We start from the raw sequence: 17,620 nt of genomic DNA on the forward strand, positions 1-17,620 counted from the left end.
CTTAAGTTTCTTAGGTGCTAATGAATATAAATTTTGATGCAGGCAAAAATGAAGTGTAGAGTTTACTGAATTTTTTTAAGCACTGATAATCTTGCTATTTAGCCATTTTTTTCCTCTAAATATAAACACCTTGCTTAGAAGTCTTGATCCTTTATTAAATAAAAAACAGCCGCATTGTCATAGGATAAATAGACGTGAGGATTTTAAGAAGCTATAGATACCTAATGCTGTTCACCTCATTAATTATGTTTATTACTTCTGCAGTTAAATGTAATTAAATACATGTTTTTACATAATTCTGATTATATTAATATTTTTTCAGTATGAAGTTAATTTTATATTGCTTAGTGTTCTTTGTTTTCATGGGTGTTAGTAAAAATAGGGTTCTGAAATACTCCAGCAGTTTGAAATATCATGCCTGTACGTATGATTTGTGCAGCATCTATGTGTGATAATCTTCTGGTCCAGCAAAAATTGGTTTTTGCTTAATTTCTCCTGAACTTAACCAATGATTGGGAGACAATTTGAAAGTTTTTAAGTCTGTTCTTTCACAAGTCTGCCCTTAGCCTTAACTAGCAAATTTTAAAAAGACTAATTATCTCTTTCCAGATTTACTGTTTCTTCTGGGACTCACTTCCTCTGTGTGCATAGTGACTGAGATCATAAAGAAGTTTGAAAGAAGCAAGGAAAAGATTCAGAAACGTGGAAGTTCTTCTTCGTCAACTTCGTCTTTTCTTGATGTATGATGCATATTGCATTCTTTTGTTTGCAAACTTTAGGGATTGCTGTCTAAAGATGTACGAGGAAGAAAAACAATATTGGGAGGAAAAAGAAATCCTGAGGGCTTTTGACAAGTCCTTTGTTTCACTGGCTAAGGATGAACGTTCATGTTTCAAGACTGTTTAGAATTTAACTTCCAGCTGTGGGAGTAACAAATGAAATTATGCAACTTTGGTAACATTTTTCCTCAAACATAAATTTACTTTTGAGATTGAACGGGATTTTGTGTGTGTGGGGTTTAATTTAAAGAAAGATCGAAGCCCAGGTCCCATTTTCTGCACTTAAAAGATATAACTGTGTAAAATCCTTCTCTTAGATATAAATATTTTAGTTTGTTTTTATTTAAAACATTGTACTATTTTACTTTTATGGTGGTGGGACTTTGCTACTAATAAAAGGATAAAAAAAAGTATTTCAGAGGCATTCCACTGGGTTTAGAGTCTGTCACAAGAGTGCCATATTCTAGCTACTGTATTTATTTACTTTATCCTGCAATGTGTAAGCGGCTCAAGTACCTTGTGCTACAGTTTTTTTGTATCCTGAGGTTTTTTTTTTGCACAGGATGTGACCGCTGTTGGATCACTGTTTTTCTTTTTCTTTTTCTGTGATTGAAAAGCCTATACTGCAATTTGAAGTAAATGTTTGCTTTTCTTAAAAGTGTGTTGTCTTTTTGTTTTAAAAGAACCTGGCATTTACACAGATTAGCGTGCTTGTTTGGATATAATTTTATAGACGAGCTTTGCTTCGTGTTTTGTTCCCTATTTACTTTAGCTTATGACCGTTAGATCACTTGAGTGATCATAAACAGTACTGTAACTGAAATGATTTGTAGTGTATTGAATTAGGAAATGAATGCACGAATCCGCACTCTAATGGCAAAAACCCCACCCTTCTTTGAAGAAGCTTGAGCTTCCTTCCTCTTCCTTCGTCCACTCTGATCATAAAGATAAACTTTTTACTGGTAGTGTTACTTGAAATTTTAACCTACAGAATGACTTTTTGTGGCTAGAAAAGCAGCATGATAGACTCCTGTCTTGATCTGTTAAAAGTATTTTTAATATATGATAATGTCTGAATAATATTCAGTAATTGGAAACGGTGTTCGTCCTCAAAATAGACTTGCAGCTGTTGTCATCAGTGTCTTCTCGTCAGGGTAGGACTCATCATCCCTTGAGGAAACGCAAGGAACAATCACCTAGGGAATCTTGAAACGAGGATGTCTAAGATGTCTAAGAGGAGTTGGAGACGTAATGGTATCTCTTTTGCTCGAAAGCCTGTTGGATACACATCTTTTCACAGTGTAGCCGGAAAGTGCAGCAGTGGTATTGGCTCTGGGCCCTGCTGTCATGAAGGTCATCCTGTCGGTTAATGAGGAATTGTCATTAACAGTCACTGCGATATTTTGCACTTACCGTGCCATGCTCAAAATCTGGGGAGTTCATGGAAAACGAGGCAGTTTGGAAAGTGCTATACGAGTTTCTCTGCTAGGAGGTTATTTTAATTGTTCTCATTATTCATGAAAAATGCGCGGACTGAATTCCATTGCCACTTTTTGGCTGCGCTCTTGATCGTTACCATCTAACAGCAAGTCTGAGAGATTTTTCTCCAAAACAATTCAATCAATAGTGGGATTTTTCCACAAAAGAGGAGGCATTTAATGTGGGGTGAAAATAGCAACCAAGGAATTTAGTTGCTCATACTAAAGCATGGTATAGAGAACTCTTCTGTTTTAATAATGGTCCTTTATTTTTTTTATTTTTCCCCCGAGGAAGATTGAAAACCTATAAGGACTCAAAAAGGAAAATTGGAACATTTGATTTAAATTCTGAATAGTAACCCTAGAATTGGTAATCATTTTCTTCTGCATACAGGGCTGGTGTTTGCAATGAGGTGTATTTCATCTTACCAGCAACAAAGAACGGATGAATTCTGCATTGAGAACACATTTCCAGTAGAGTAATTCTTAATCATCTCAAAATGCCATGTGATCATAGCAGCCTTTTTATCCGAAAGTGGAATACTTGAGTTTATCCTAGTCTTCTGAACTATCTAATTGAAGATACAGCTTCTTGGCAAGTCTCAAGAATTTATGTTCTCCAGCACTTTTCCAATGTGGGATTCAGTGTAAATACCTCTCTTCTCACAGCACTAACAAAATGGAATCAAAGATGTCTGTACTTTTATATTTAAGACTTATTTTAAATGTGACTTTCTAATGATTAAAAACTATGAGGAACGACAAGTTTGATAAAGTGAAACACATGAGATCATAATGAATCAGAGGATGATTTGAATGATTAAGGATTTAACTTTTAGTTACTAAAATAAAGAACTTTAAATTTAACCCCTTTCAACTTTAAATAAAGTCACCTGTTGGAAATGTGACTTTGCAGACTGCTGCAAATTGAAGCCTATTTAGAAATGGGTTGCACAGTTCTAGTAATTTGCTGTATGGTTGAGCGTAGGTGCCATCTGCTGGTAGTTCAATAGGTAGCAGTTTTGTACTGAAGACATGTTAAAATATTACCATCTCAGACTGTACCTCAAAGATAATCTCATTAATTTAATAGATGTTATACATCTTTTCTCATTGAGTATATTATAGCAGTATCAAGACTCAGCTGTATGATATCAGAGACCCTTTCTGTAAGTCACAAGATCTAGTGAGTTACTTCCATGTGGACGGCTGTCAGATAGGGGACATAACCAGGACTGAAAACTGAGGACAAGATGATGCAGGAATCAAGCTTGAATTCTGGTAAGTAATGGGCAAAACCTTAATGATTAAAGCTGGAAATGATGATTTTCCTGAATGTAAGAAAAGGTAGATGGATTCTGGAGAAAAAAACCCAAATGTAGTAACTATATTTCATATGGGGAAGACACTGGGAAAGAGTTTTATATGAAAAGCATTTATGTAAATTGACTAATTTTACCGGAAAGTTAGCTAATACAAAGCACTGAGAAATACTGATGATGTAGGATTTTTTTTTTTTAAATATAAATTGTTATTTGGTATTACTGTGTTGATAGTGAAGGTTTGTCAAGTAATTTAGTGTACATTGGGGCAAGTTAAATGGGTCTGTAATTCTAGTGTAGCCTTTAGACAAAGGAGGTTAACTTGAATAACAATGGTTTGCTGATGGCAGAAGAGAGTATAAAATTACTCTGAATTAGCAAACCTGCTGAAACATGCTACCATGTGATAGCTTTGTGGATGCATGTAAGCATTTAACTCTTACTTACATACCAAAGTGGAGGAGAATAGAAGCTGAAGTTCCTCCCTGAGCATAGTTCAGTGCCTACAATACTGCAAGCACAACTTCCTCAGTTGTCAATGAGTAAAGCTAGCTGTCCCCAAAAGTACAAATAGTCTACTGGTAAAGACTGATTCTACAATATTTTTAAAATGGAAATTGTCAAGTTTAATCTGATCCGTAATCACTGTGTTTCTCAAACACAAAAATCAGATTCTTTTGTAAGTTAGAAGTGTTCAAGGAAACAGAGGGATAGCCAGCTATAAACGTTCAGGAAAATAATTCCTCTGAAATAGCCCAGCTCTGAAATGCTGACCAGCTTTGCTCTCATTTTCAATTAGACTGATACCTTTAAAGAAAAACAAAACAAAACACCACAACATTTATACAGCACCTCTTTTATTTACAAAAGTTTTAGTTACAAAAAAGTAAGTTAAAAAATACCCTGAAGCAAGTGTTAGGAACTTTTGTGAAAACAGCTGAGCAAATTCCAGTAGTTGTGTATTTTAATATAATTTCTTTCATCTGCGTGGCATTAAAAGTTAGTTCAGGAATGACGCTTTCAGTCTTCCACTCCAAGTGATGCAAACCTATTAACATTGCCTAAACGCTGAGTTTCTGGTATAGCACACCTCATGGTCTTTTTTTTCTTATTAGATGCTTTCTTCTTTTTACAGGACTCGGATTTCTGAAAGAAGTCTGGAGATACAGTTGATGCCACTGTATTTAACAAAACCTGATATACCTGAGTCATTTTTGGAGATGAACTAAACAGATTTTCCACTGAAGGTGTTGATTTAAGCTCTTGATACAGTCTGTGCACAAGGGTCCCACTGTAAAGCCTGCTCAAAGGAAGGAGAGAAATCACACCTCAGCAGGACACGTACAAAAACATGCTGCTTAGTGGGAAAAAAATGGTCTTAACTGATATGGTTAAACTGATACGGAAAAAAGCATGGCCTTAACTACATACAGGATCCAACAGTGAGCTCCTAAGGGATACTTATTCTACTCAGTATTTTTCTCGATATTAGTATCTTTAAAGAAGGGAGTTCAAATGTAGTAAAACTGGCCAAAGGAGTTCAACAGAGAAAATAAAACAACATGTGAATGCATTTCATCAGGGAAATGTGTGGAAAGCAGATCTCTGAACATCCTTACCTGGTTAGGTCTGGCTCAGAGAGAGGAGTGCAGAGTAGCTGGTTGAGATACAATCCCATCTGAAGACAGCACTGCCACTGGCAAAAACTGTGCGCAGCATCTAAATCAAAGTCTTTAATTTGCAATTTCTTTTCCTTCCATTTTAGAAATTCGTTATATGCAATAGTGTCATCTTCAGCATGTACAACTGTGGGATCTGGGTTATAAATAAAAAACAACATGCAAATAAAAGTTCTGCTGTGAAAACTACAAAAGTTATCTGCAACGTATAGGGTCTTCAAACCTCCAGTTCTGTTTCATGTCTTCAAATGTCTCAAACTGAACTTTAAGACATAAAATTGCGTAAAAATTCAAGTATGAATATCCATGAGAATCTGAAATTGTGAAATAAGGAATTCTGTTTGTTAAGTAATTTGCGACACTGTTCTGTGAGGGGCTCAATTCCAAACAAGATTTCCATCTCGCACCCACCCACTTGGGAAGCAGGTGGCAACCGCGTCAAGTCCAGTTTCTATAAACTAGAGCCTAAAGAAACTGTATAACCCTGGCATGCGTAATCTTTGCCATCAAATGAAGAACTCCTAGAGGAAATGCCACCATAACTCTAATAATATAAACATCACTGAAACAATTTCTCTGATAACTTAGTACTTTCAACTTGCAATGCATAGGCAGATAAAGAGTGCCTGGGCAATTCAGCATTTTTAAGTACAGAAGATTTTAGAAAAACTCATGAGAAAAAAAAGTATCTATCAGAATGTATCAATAGTTGTTCTCATTTCTTTTGATGCACAAACACGTTAAGCTTTTTTTTTTTTGGAAGTTTTAGATCTAAGTTAATCTTTTAGTCCTGAAGAAAGCATTTATAAATGCAAATTAACATTTTACAAGATGGCAAAGTACTGTTTTACCTTTACAAAAGCCTAGCACTGCTTCTCCGCTCTCTATCAATGCAAAGAATGTGACACCTCTGGATATAGTGTAAATCAATGCTAATTCATCTGAATTTGGACAACTCACCATAAATGAGGGAAAATGAATTATGGTATAGATTTTCATAGCAGCTCAATACCTCGTCGTCTTTGGAGACATACCTGGATCATTTGTTATCCTGTGAAGTTCTCCCGATACCATCGTTAGAAGTAAAGCCTTTAATTGATGCGAGTTAACTTTTGGTTCTGAACAACATATCCAGTAACACGTTACAGCAACAGGGAGTTGTAAGTGACTGGGGATAGATTCTAGGATACTTGGTTTCACTCCTAGAGTCTCCAGCAATAGCATCCGACGGCGTGACGTGGGCACCTGAAAACAAATTAAAAAATTGAAGTGGAAAAATAAAGGTAAGAAACTTTATTTGCTGTGAGCAATTTCCAAAAGGCAAATAAGTTTGTGCATAAACTAGCTAGAACTTGATAGTTTTTTAAGTTTCATAGCTGTTCTGAACAGGAAATATTTTTAAATACTACTTAAGCTTTAAAAACTACACAGTTAAATGTCAGGTAGAAGAAAAGTCATTTTTTACAACTGCCTGAAGTTAGATTTTAAGAGGTTTCAGAGTCTTCAAATCAGGTGACTCTACATAACAAGAACAGACATCACCATTACATCTCACAAAGCAAGGGTAACTTAAGAGGCTCCTACATAAAAGTTGACTTGGTTGGAAAATCCTGTAACCATAATGCATTAAAATCATTTTGGTATGGCAAATATATATATACACACACATACATATATATATACACACTTAATTTTGTGCCTCTTAAGTTATCCTTGCTTTGTGAGAGGTAATGGTGATGTCTGTTCTTGTTATGTTGAAAACACACTTACCTGTAATCACAACAAAATATTATGTGTGAATTTTGCATTTTTCACTTGCAATGTATTAATTCCTAGCGTATGTTCCCTCTTTGTTTATTTAACTTCTAAAAAGTGGTGTTATGAATTTATCCATAACTTCATGCATGCAGCAGAATCACAGCGGGCTGTTCAATGGCAAGTAGAGTGCTTTGTGAACCTTGGTTAGGATGGTTTTGCCCATTCTTAGGCAGACATCCCCACAGGTGAAGATAAACTGAAATCAGTTTTGCCTATAGCACTTTAAATGTAGAATGACCTTTCTTCTTCTAACCTTATGTTGATTGATAATTCCCATATATTTAGTAAGAAGATTTGTTATAATAGTGGTGTCAATTATGTCTCTTAAAATCCCAAAACATGATTTTTCAAACTCTTAAGTATTTGCATATCCCTCATTTAAAAGGCCTGTAACAATAATCTGTATCTAGGCCTTTGGATCCATAGCTACCATAGCATTTAATGGTCATAGCAGTGATTAGACTTGGTTCTTACACGAAATAGCCACCAGCAAGTGATAAAAACATACAGCACGCGCACAGAGATGTGTTAACAGTTGACCTGAATGTCAGAATTGGTAAGAGTATGTGGCTTAAATATGCAGTATTAAAAGACCAGACTGTATTTCCAGATGTTTCAGAAATTACTGCATACAAAACCTCAGTTTTGCAGCTTTGGGAATGGGAGATTACTTTCCATTCACTCCAAGAGTTACAGTCTTAAACATTAGAATTTAAATATACAGAATTGCTAATACTGACTGGAACTAACCTAGTACAACTTTCCTTTCATTACAAGCTGTTTTTCAGTTGCTGTTCTGTCTGGCAAGCAGCAGGGGTCCACGTTATCAGAACGCGTACTTGTGGCAGGTAAAATTGCTGGGCAGCTGCAAGATTCGTACACAAAGTAATAGCGATTTTTAGTAAAAAAAGCATGGGTCAGATTTTGTTCCAGAACATTGCTCTGAATCATCCATAGCTTGATCAAGTATATAGTTTTGTAGCGTTAAATTGCACTTTTCTAAATTTCATTATACTGAGTTACCTTCCTATAATTATAAAAGTATTAGGGTAACAGAATACACAGGACTAAAGGCCTTAGAATAGAAAATGCAGGCAATACTACATACACACACAACCAACTTTTCATATAATTTGTCTTGGTACGCTTCGGGGGGGGGGCAGGAAGGGAAGAAGATAAAGGCAATCTGTGTATAGCTTCTGAAATATCATAGGCCGAGTTCAGAGGTACCTGTAGGTACCTCTGTATTACAAAGTGACTTACTGAGGTGGCTTACTTCAGGCATCGCATTTAGCGACCAGATGGCAAACGTGAGTCCCAAATATCTTTTGTCACTCGTCAAACACTGTTAACTGCGATCTGTTGTGACAACCATTTACCTCAATTAACTTGTCCAAAGTAAAATGATCATCACAAAAATCTGTGGGTAGGCTTGCTGCTTGAACAAATGTTTTTTTAAGTGTCTTTTGGAGTCTGTCAAATTCACATACAACTGGCAGCTCGTTGCTCTGCTTACTTGGAGAAGCAGCTTCAGTATTTTGAGATACTTTGAGAAGTAGTCCATAGATAACTTGTCGAATGGGCAAAGCTGTGCTGTGTGCGCTAGGTCTCTGCATGTTCTCCACCTGAACGTGGAGGAAGGTACTTCTTAGTATGAGGGCATCGCTGATGAATGGGGCCAGCTTACCTTTTGCCAAAGCATCGAGCACCCACCAGGGTAAGTCTGCTTTCCTGGCAGCCTCACATTCATACTTCCCATTCTGGAAAAAGTCCTCAAGATTCACGTCAGACGGAGTATAATCCTCCATTGAAGTGCACAGAAGCTCCCTTATCTCTTCTCTCTGGTGTTTCTTCAGGTACTTAAGCAGGCTGTCGACAGCCTCGGTGGGCTCAGCAAACTGCGACAGCCAGCGCAGCAGCCCCTGAAGGCGGGCATGCTTGCCCCCCTTCCCCACCGCGCAGCCCCCGGCCAGGCGCACCTTGCTGAAAAACACCTCGAGGGCTGCCAGGTCGATGTAGTCGTTCCCGTTCATGACGGCGAAGAGAGGGAGCAGGCTTTTGTTCAGGTGGCTGAAGTGCCTGCAGAACTTCTCCACGGAGAAGCAGCGGGCGGGAACGTAGGAGCCCTCCTCCCCTTCTCCCGGGCAGACGCTTCGCCACTGGAAGTGGCTGAGGGGGCAGTAACCGGCCGCCAGGTCGAAGACGCAGAAGTCGCTGTCGAGGGAGAGGACGGGGCAGCCCCAGCGGTTGGCCAGGCCGGCGATCTCCCGGTCGGCCTCGGCGAAGCACTGCACGAAGGGGACGCCCAGCCGGCCCAGCGCCTGCACGAAGGCCTCGCGGGTCAGCAGCGGCACCAGGCAGCCGCCCTCCCCGCGGGAGAGGCCGTGGGCCGCCCGCAGCCGCTCGGCGGCTCGTCCCTTCAGCGTGGGCAGCTTCCTGTCGTCGGCGTCGCGCCCGCCGTCCAGCACCACGAAGGGGGCGACGCGGCAGGCCCGCAGGCTGCCGAAAAACTCGCCCACCGCCGCCGCGAAGGGCCCGTAGTCGCCGCCGCGGCGGAAGTCGTCGGTGGAGGCGAAGTACAGCCGGTGGTAGAGGCTGCTCCCGTCGATGACCAGCTTGGTGTCCCTCACCCGCAGCTCGGTGAAGAACGACCCGCGCTCCTCCACGAAGCCCGTCAGACCCTGGATGCCCATGGCGGTAGCCACCCCCCTTCCTCCTCGTCCTCCTTCGGGCGGAAGCAGCGCTAGGAGTGACAGGCAGAGTCCTCCAATCAGAGCTCTTCCTCTTCCCGCCCACTGGCCCTCAGTGCGCGCGCGCGGCCTGTCTCCTAGCGACGGGGGCGCAAACAGGGGCCCGGCGGAGCTGTACGGCCCGGTTCGGCTCCACAGGCCGGGCGAGGTAGGAGGCTGTGGCCGCTTCCGCTTTCGCCCTGCCTCAGGCCGTCCCGAGGGGAGCCGGGGGATCCTGAGGAATCGCAGCTCTCGCCGTCAGGCAACCCTCGGCGGCCGTACGGGCGGGTGGGTGGGCGGGCGCTGAAGGGGCAGTAACTGGTGAGGAGGTCGCGTACCTGCCGGCAGGGCCAGAGGGGTCCCGGGGAGCACCGCCTTCCCCGCAGGGGTGAGGAAGGGGGACCGGACGGAGGCATGCCGCCTCTGTGTGAGGGTAGCTGGGAGGCGAAGCGGGGACACTTCATACCTGTGTGTGTGTCCCCGGGCCCCAGCTGCATTTTGAGTCATGCACGATGTATTAGAAAGACGTAACATCTCTGATATTATCCTAGGGGATCTCGGCTTCCTGAATGTGTGTGAGGGAGATATAAATGAGCCTCTTTGATGGTCGAATACATTTGACCTTGTTTTACCACCACCTGTAAGCTTTGCTACTGACGCTACTAATAACATCTTTCTTAGTTAGCGTTTCTCTGGGAGCAGTAAAAAACTGAGCCAACTGAGATAATGTTACTTTAGGCTTGGCTAGGTTTATAAGGATGTTGCAGAAAATAACAATGGGGCCAGTGTTCAGGAGTTCATTTTTTCTAAATGAAGGAAAAAACCAGGAATACCTCACTTCCCTATTTTCCAAAAGTTTAAAGGAGCAGGCCAGTGAAGTCACTGGGAGGAAAAAAATCAAGGTAGTAACTACTGAGGATATCTGGTGTTTAAATATAAAAATTCTGGAATTTGTACTTCAAGGGGTGGGGTGTGGGTGGAAAATGTTGATGTAGAACAGGGGTTCTTAAGGAATAAAACCAAAACCTGATAGAACTGGAAAATGGCCTTGATTTGCAAAGAAAGGTTTGTCTTGGAGGCAGAAAGTATCAGAGTATGTTAGCCATTGCTAAAGAAATCTGAAGGTTACGTGAAGGAAATTAAAATCAGTATCTTATATAAGCAAAAGAAGGTCAGGGGAAGTGGAGGTGCTGTGCACTTAGCATGTGTAGGTGAAACTGTGAAACCCTAAACAACTTTGCTTTAGCCTACAACAATAAAGAGTAAGGAGATTTAACTCTAGCCAAGGAAGATGTAAAAATAAAAAAGGTGATCCAGACAGTGTAATTGCATTAATTTGGCATCAGCAGTCTGCCAGGCTCTGGAATGGGGCTTGGGGGAGGGCGGAGGAAGAAAATTAAGAACATAAACTGTTTACCAGAGTGTTACTGGATAGGGTGTACTGGGATTTTTGAGAAAAAGGGAGCTGGAGAGCTGATTTCTTTGAGTTATGTCTAGTTGTTCTGAACTTCAATGAAGCAATTGATGTACTGCTGCTTGGGAAATACCTGCTCAGTGGAAGAAGGTGGACACTGGTCAAAAGTTGAAGAAAGACTGGGCTAAAGGTCTGAGTGAGGTAGGAGAGGCTGCCAGTTATATACTTCTTAAAGAATCAGTGAATCTCATGGTTGAGTCTGTTGACTCTCACAGGGTGTTTCTTTCAAAATGAATTTGCTCAGCAGTTCATCTGTTCCGTGTCATTAAAATATGCCTGTGACAGCACAACTGTGGTCACTGGTCCCTGCTTTATAACACTATTCAGCAGTAGATATCAAAGCATTTAATGTACGATAGTTATTACTATAATTATCTATAGGGGGAAATAGAAGCATAGAGAGCAGCAGTGAGAGGGAGGGTTGGAAGTAAAGCACAACAATTAGACTTAATGGGCTACTTCATCTCAAGTGTGATATTGTGGTGTAAAGGATTGTGATACTTCCTAGGGCTCAGGTAAGTATCAAAATACGAAGGTGAGCAGTGCTAAGTGACTCTTGACCAGAAAAAAGGAGTAGATAGCTCAGCAGTTTTTCTAAGTTTAGTTATTTCTAAAGGGTATGTATTTCAAAACTATTCTTTTGGGGATTTATGAAGGCATCCATAAAACAGTATCTTCCTAGGAGAATTGTAAATGAAAAATATGATGACTTGCCAGAACTGGCAATGTAATATTTTATGGAGTTCATCTTCCTGCCCTCTTCCCCACCCTCCACCTCAATGTGGTCCATTTATCTTCAGACAGATGCGGAGTTACGGGAGAAGTAATTTTCTAGCTGACATTCTTTGCTTAACATTTGCATTTCAACATTTTTGTCACTGTTGTTATCTGAAGGAGAATACAGAAACAATCTCAGGAGTGCTTTTGTTTGAAACAAATATGTGATGTGTATCATTGTTAACATCACTTGTAGTGATTAAAATTTGGCTGTGTTTCATAATATAATGACGCTGCAGTGTCAGGCTCTTTGGTACAGTGTGACAGCAGCTCAGTAGATGGGTATTAAAATAGGTTCTTACACACACACACAGAGTAGTTGTAAGATACAAATTTATAATCTTCATTTAGGTTCTGCAAAGACAGTGACTTGGAACCAGCAGTTATACACCTTTTAAAATTAATCAATTTGTCTTTTCTCTTCCAAAACAACAACAGAAAAAGCATTTTGATGTGCTTGCACTGATGTTAAAATGCTATGGTGAGCAAACCCAGTGTGGGCACAGTGCACTGCAGCAGGCAATGCTGATAGGTAGTGTTAGTTGCACTGATTGTAGGATCTTGCAATGTCTTTATTTGCTCCAAAGGATCTTCAAGCACAAATGATGCAGCTAGCATTATATAAAGGCAAGGTAACAAAAGCAATATTTTTTTATTATGTGCAGTGAAACACCTACCCTTTATCATTTGGAATGAGAAAGGTAGAGGAGACAAAGTTATTCTAAATTCATGTTTAGTTATTGAAAACCATAGAAAGACTAGAGGTTTGCCTTTGCGGTCCCTATGTTTGCAGAATTAGGACCTCAATTAGACAAGAATTCCGAAGCAAAGCTAAATTATTAGAAAGGTGGGTCAAGAAAGAATTATTACAGCACAGGAGAAATGAGGAACTTTTGGAAGGAGTGTTTTTTATTGAATGTCTTGTAGGCTTGTGGGTAGCCAGGAAGCTCTAATTTGCAGAAGATATTATTAGTAGTGAATTAGTAGTGAATAACATAGAAGCTGTGAGGTCAGCACCGAACTAGATGGTGAAACGTGAGGGGCAAATGAAAGAGCAGAGAAAACAGCTTTGTAGTTATTGATGGGAGTGAACTCAAACTATGGGTGGAGATTATGCTTGAGTATATACAAAAATAATGAAACTTGTATCCTGAAACACAGACATTTTTGGTGTTAGGTATCATGCTGGTATAAAGACATTTGCTGAAGAAGAGTGCCATATCTAGTGGAACTCTCAGGTAAAACACAGGTGTAGTTGTCCTTGCAAAAACCACTTGAAATTTTAAATAAATGAATGTATAAGCACCTGCATTTCTTTTTCCTTGTGTTCTCAATCTACTGAATTAATTTAAGATTGATTTAGAGGAAGGTTGACTATGTCACATCTACATTGTCTGGAGCTTCTTTATTGAGTTTGCTACCCACATCTTAGTAATTAATGCTTCCATTTAATTTGTGTTTTGCTGTAAGCTGAGCACAATAAGCACTGTGATAGTATTAAATGAAGATTTTAATAAGAATAATGCATTGACAAATCAATTTTTTTCTGTTTCAAGTGTTTCCTGTGAACATCCATGGAAGATTAAAAGGATTTGAAAGCTAAATTCTAGAGAAATTTGTGTAGTTTCTGTTACACAGAGCAATGCTGAAATTTCAAGAAATTGCTAAGCATGTCAGTGTTGCCAGATTTAATTCTGCTTGCTCAGATGCTATGATTGCAAGAAGATACACTATTCAGAGGAAACTTGGCAATGGAAGCTTCGGAAGTGTGTATCTGGTTTCTGACAGAAAAGCAAAACAAGGAGAAGAATTGTAAGTAAACCTTTGGCATACTTTAAATAAAAAATATTGTAACATGTTTCTTGCATTGTAGATGTTTTCTTTGTATTTGTGTCTCATCTTTCAGTTTGGTGTTACGTTGCAGCCTTAACTGTTTAACTTATTGAGGACATAAGATAGGAGCAGAGTTTATGCTGCCTCAGCATTCCAACTGAATCTGTTTTTGTTTAAAATAGTTTATCAGCTATATCTCTCTCATTGTGATTTTATCCTTTTTTATCCTTTTTAATTACTTGTGCAAGACAGAATGGAGGTAGATAGAAAATCTCAGACCCTCATGTCCATAGTGATGTACACTTCTGAAGCTTCGTAATAAATAATAAAAACAGTAAAAATATATGTAGCTTACCTATTGCCCAGTGTCATACCTTGGACAAGTTGCTAATGTAAGATATATGCTGTGGAAAAGGCCCTTGTATTTACTCAGAACTGGGGTAAATTTTATCATTGTCCTGACAAGAAGCAGGGCAAAGGTATATGCCAGGTTTCACAAATTTGCTCTTCTTTTAACAAAATTGTTTGTTAAAGGCTTAAAGCTTTATAATTTATAAGCTATCATTTCATAATTATGTCAATATATAATATATGTGTGTATAATATAACTGTATAGTTTATTTTTGATGTATTTGTATTTTATAAATAAACTTGGTTCTTGAAGTTCTTTCTTCAGAACACTTGCTAAAGTGCCGGGTCTTCCATTCCATGCTTATCAATTTTCATGAATGTGACATTTTTGTTTTAAAAAACATGGAAGAAGAGATTCCTTAGTCTAATCAGGTCCCACTACTGCAATATCTAGCTCTATAATGCGTCATTCAGTTATATATGCCCATTAAAGCATGGAACCTTTAAAGGGAACATGAAAATGTCAGAATTTCTGAGTGTATTTTAATGGTCTTTCCTGTTCATTTCTGATGATTTCTTATTTCATTACTGTTAGTAAAGTTTTTTTGATAACACTTAATCAGATGCTTTCAGGAATCAATCTGTGTCATTGTAAGGACTCAGATGTTGGAGGGGTCTCAAAAGAAACTGTACTATATTCATGTCCTATCTTTTTATAATTGAGTTGTCTAAATGAGACCGGAGAAGGAATAGTTACAGAAATTCCAGTAAACACGTTTCCATTTGCTGTATACCTAACTGATAACACTTTTTTTTTTTTTTTTTAATTGCCAGGAAACCTTGATCTTATTTTTTTTTTTACCTGCCTGAATTTGGACAGGTCTCGTCAGTTTGGTTGATAAACCCTTTAGGATTCTGAAGCCACACAGACAAAAGAACATTTTCAAAGTGTTGACATTTCTATGTCTGAGTTTAAAGTTGGGTGCCTGGGTAATGCATTACTGGCTGGACTTCCTGTTGTGTAGAACTGTGCTTGTCTATTGGTTTGATACTTACACCAAGTGAAATGTAAATGTGAATATTTTTGGTTTTATCTAATAAAATTTGTGAGGCTTTTTGTTTAAAATCTGGAACATCTCATCAATGTGCTTTTCAGCCAGAAATACATTATACCTTTAAATATGGGGGTCTATCGGTCCTTATTGATGAACACATTAATGAGCAATTATGTGATCAAAGAGCTTTTTCTGATTCATTTGTGCCTCACTTTTGCTGTTTGTGATGTTGCATTCTTGGCGATATTGCTTTAATAAATGTGCAGCCATGACAGAACTCTTTCACTTGTTTTCCTTCTACATCAATTTACAGCTTCTCAGCTCCTTGGATTAGGTTTAGAGGCCACTAAGGTGTTAGCATTTTCCAGCTGCTTTATAAAACTTTTGGATCTCTCTTAGTCTTAGATATGGTTTGCTATGAAAATGTTTTTTAATGAAAACTTTCATTAAAAACAATAGAAAATATTTTTCATTTTCTTTTTCTGTTAAAATAATTTATCACGCAAAGAGGGTGACAGGAACTGAGCTTATAAAACCCTTCAGAATTCAGCTCTTACTTAATTCACTCTTAGAATATTAACAGCATAGGGAAATGTGTGTCTGCACACATTTGCTGCTATAGCACAAGCTGCCAAACCTCAAAAATAAGGAATGTGTGCTTTGGTTTTAAGTAGTTATTATCTCTATTTTTTCTTTAGAATTTTTCTTGGAGAACTTTAATTCTGAGTGACTGTGTTTTGAACAAACATTCAGTGCCTGCAGCATCTCATGCCTGTGGTTTGTTAAGGGTGAGGCTGATTGTGTCCTCTGCCATCCTCAGGACAGAGCCTGAGTATGAAATAACATATTATTTTTGTTTGTTCTATCAGTCTCTTTTTGTGACTAAAACGGTATTTAACAAGCCTCAGTGCTAGTGTAATGCTGTAGTTCATCCTTTCATCGCTAGGGGGTACCTGTGTATCACAGTTAATTCCTTCCGAGGCACAAACGTGGATTGAAGAGCAGATTCCCCCAACTTTCTATCTCTTATTTGCTAATAGATGACAAAAAGACTGGACCAGATGAACATGAAAGCTCAAGTACCATAAAGAGGCAGAGTATAGACACTTTCTTCTATTTAAAAAATACTGGTTTCTTAAGGTGGTGAAATATACTAGAAGTCACGTTCTCAACACTACTTTCAAATCAGAAAATATTCTCTTATGGAACTGTACAGGTTACTAATTCTGTTATATTTTCTATTGGGAAGTATATATATATACTTTCAAGTGAAAAATTAGGTGGTTATGTTTCTTACTCCTTAAAAAAAAATAATACAGCTCTGAAAGCACTTTGGCAGAAAAATAAGGAATTGAGATATTTAGGTCCCAAATGATCTCACCAGAATTAGAAATCTATTTTTATTGTTTCAGAGGTGATATAGAACACCCTTAGGCAAATGTTATATACAGTGTCAACTCAGCCACAGATAGTTTCCTGAAAATTGCTACAGTCTAAAGCACTGTGAAAGACCATAGGAATAAATCATAAGAATACAAATTCCTAAGAATAATGAGAGCTTGGATATTGGTACAGAAGCTGTTCAGGGATATCTTTTTCAATTTTCCATTAGTGCAATGTCTACGGAATGAGTTAGTGCAGAGACTAACAATGGTTATAATGTAATTTCATGTATGCTCAGCAAAGCTTTTGCATGATTTTAGAAATAGGTTTTGGGTATGTCTTGTACTTTGTTACACCTAAAGGATCATAGCTGTGGTGACTGAAGTGCTATGCACGCAATTGCTTCAGCTGGGAAGGAGAGAGGGTTGATTATTTGGGGCATGCCTCAAGTTAACAGACTCATTTCACATAAAACTCTCCACATAGAGCTGCTTAGGTCAGCAATACCTGCCTCTTGTAGAAGTGCATGCCAGCTTCATGCTGATCTCCAGTTCTGTGTATGGATGGGATCAGGATTACTGACCTTCTGAGCATGTACTAGATCAGAGGCATCCAGTGTGACATAGATGAGTTGTGTACTATAAAATAATAAGGTTATGACATCCTACCAGTATAGTAGGACATGTAGGTCTCTTACTATAAGTGCCTCTCAAATGTTGCATTGTATGACATATTCCTTGCCTGTTGCTTTCACTTTCTAAATTGTATTTTTTGCAAATTATATTTTCTGGTAACTTTTTATGTTCGTAGTCCTGTGGGATATCTATAATTTTGCCGCCTTTTTTTATTAGGCGAGTCTGAAAACCTTTTTCATTTTAATTTTACCTTCCATCCTGTCTCAAGTAGAAAATGATATGTAGCTGGTAAACAGCTGCCAGCTAC

At 38.8% G+C, this 17,620-nt stretch overlaps 3 protein-coding genes across 9 annotated transcripts in view; 2 read left to right on the forward strand and 1 right to left on the reverse strand.

Annotated features, from left to right (window-relative positions):
* The window catches only part of ATP2C1 (ATPase secretory pathway Ca2+ transporting 1), a 70,680-nt gene extending 69,243 nt beyond the window's left edge, over positions 1-1,437 (forward strand). For all 4 annotated transcript variants that reach the window (XM_074575164.1, XM_074575168.1, XM_074575165.1 and 1 more), the window contains one exon: positions 610-1,437. In XM_074575164.1, coding sequence (XP_074431265.1) covers positions 610-746 — 137 coding nt within the window. In that variant the 3' untranslated portion in view covers positions 747-1,437. The remainder of the gene's footprint in view (positions 1-609) is intronic.
* Positions 1,438-4,422: 2,985 nt separating this feature from the next.
* Positions 4,423-9,803, reverse strand: ASTE1 (asteroid homolog 1). Its single transcript, XM_074575169.1, has 4 exons — positions 8,456-9,803; positions 6,293-6,503; positions 5,199-5,394; positions 4,423-4,879 (listed from the first exon to the last, which is right to left on the reverse strand). Exons 1-4 carry the CDS (start codon positions 9,767-9,769, stop codon positions 4,600-4,602), a joined length of 2,001 nt encoding a protein of 666 aa, XP_074431270.1. The 5' UTR covers positions 9,770-9,803; the 3' UTR covers positions 4,423-4,599.
* A 71-nt stretch (positions 9,804-9,874) lies between these two features.
* NEK11 (NIMA related kinase 11) overlaps positions 9,875-17,620 on the forward strand; it is a 99,522-nt gene continuing 91,776 nt past the window's right edge. For 2 of the 4 annotated variants that reach the window (XM_074575171.1, XM_074575173.1), the window contains exons 1-2: positions 9,875-9,974; positions 13,613-13,868. In XM_074575171.1, the coding sequence (XP_074431272.1) occupies positions 13,699-13,868 (170 nt within the window). In that variant the 5' untranslated portion in view covers positions 9,875-9,974; positions 13,613-13,698. Of the gene's footprint in view, positions 10,094-11,302; positions 11,421-13,612; positions 13,869-17,620 lie in introns of all 4 variants that reach the window. The other 2 variants (XM_074575170.1, XM_074575172.1) reach the window with 2 other exon arrangements.

Source organism: Larus michahellis, chromosome 2 (assembly GCF_964199755.1).
Source record: "Larus michahellis chromosome 2, bLarMic1.1, whole genome shotgun sequence".
Lineage (NCBI taxonomy): Eukaryota > Metazoa > Chordata > Aves > Charadriiformes > Laridae > Larus > Larus michahellis.

Bases quoted from the DNA above. Each gene is read 5' to 3' on its own strand.
- ASTE1 (XM_074575169.1), bottom strand. From the start codon at position 9,769: ATGGGCATCCAGGGTCTGACGGGCTTCGTGGAGGAGCGCGGGTCGTTC. The intron at 6,504-8,455 runs GTAAATGGTTGT...ATTTGTTTTCAG, and splicing joins CTTTGGACAAGTTAATTGAG to GTGCCCACGTCACGCCGTCG. The intron at 5,395-6,292 runs GTATGTCTCCAA...TTTATAACCCAG, and splicing joins CAGGATAACAAATGATCCAG to ATCCCACAGTTGTACATGCT.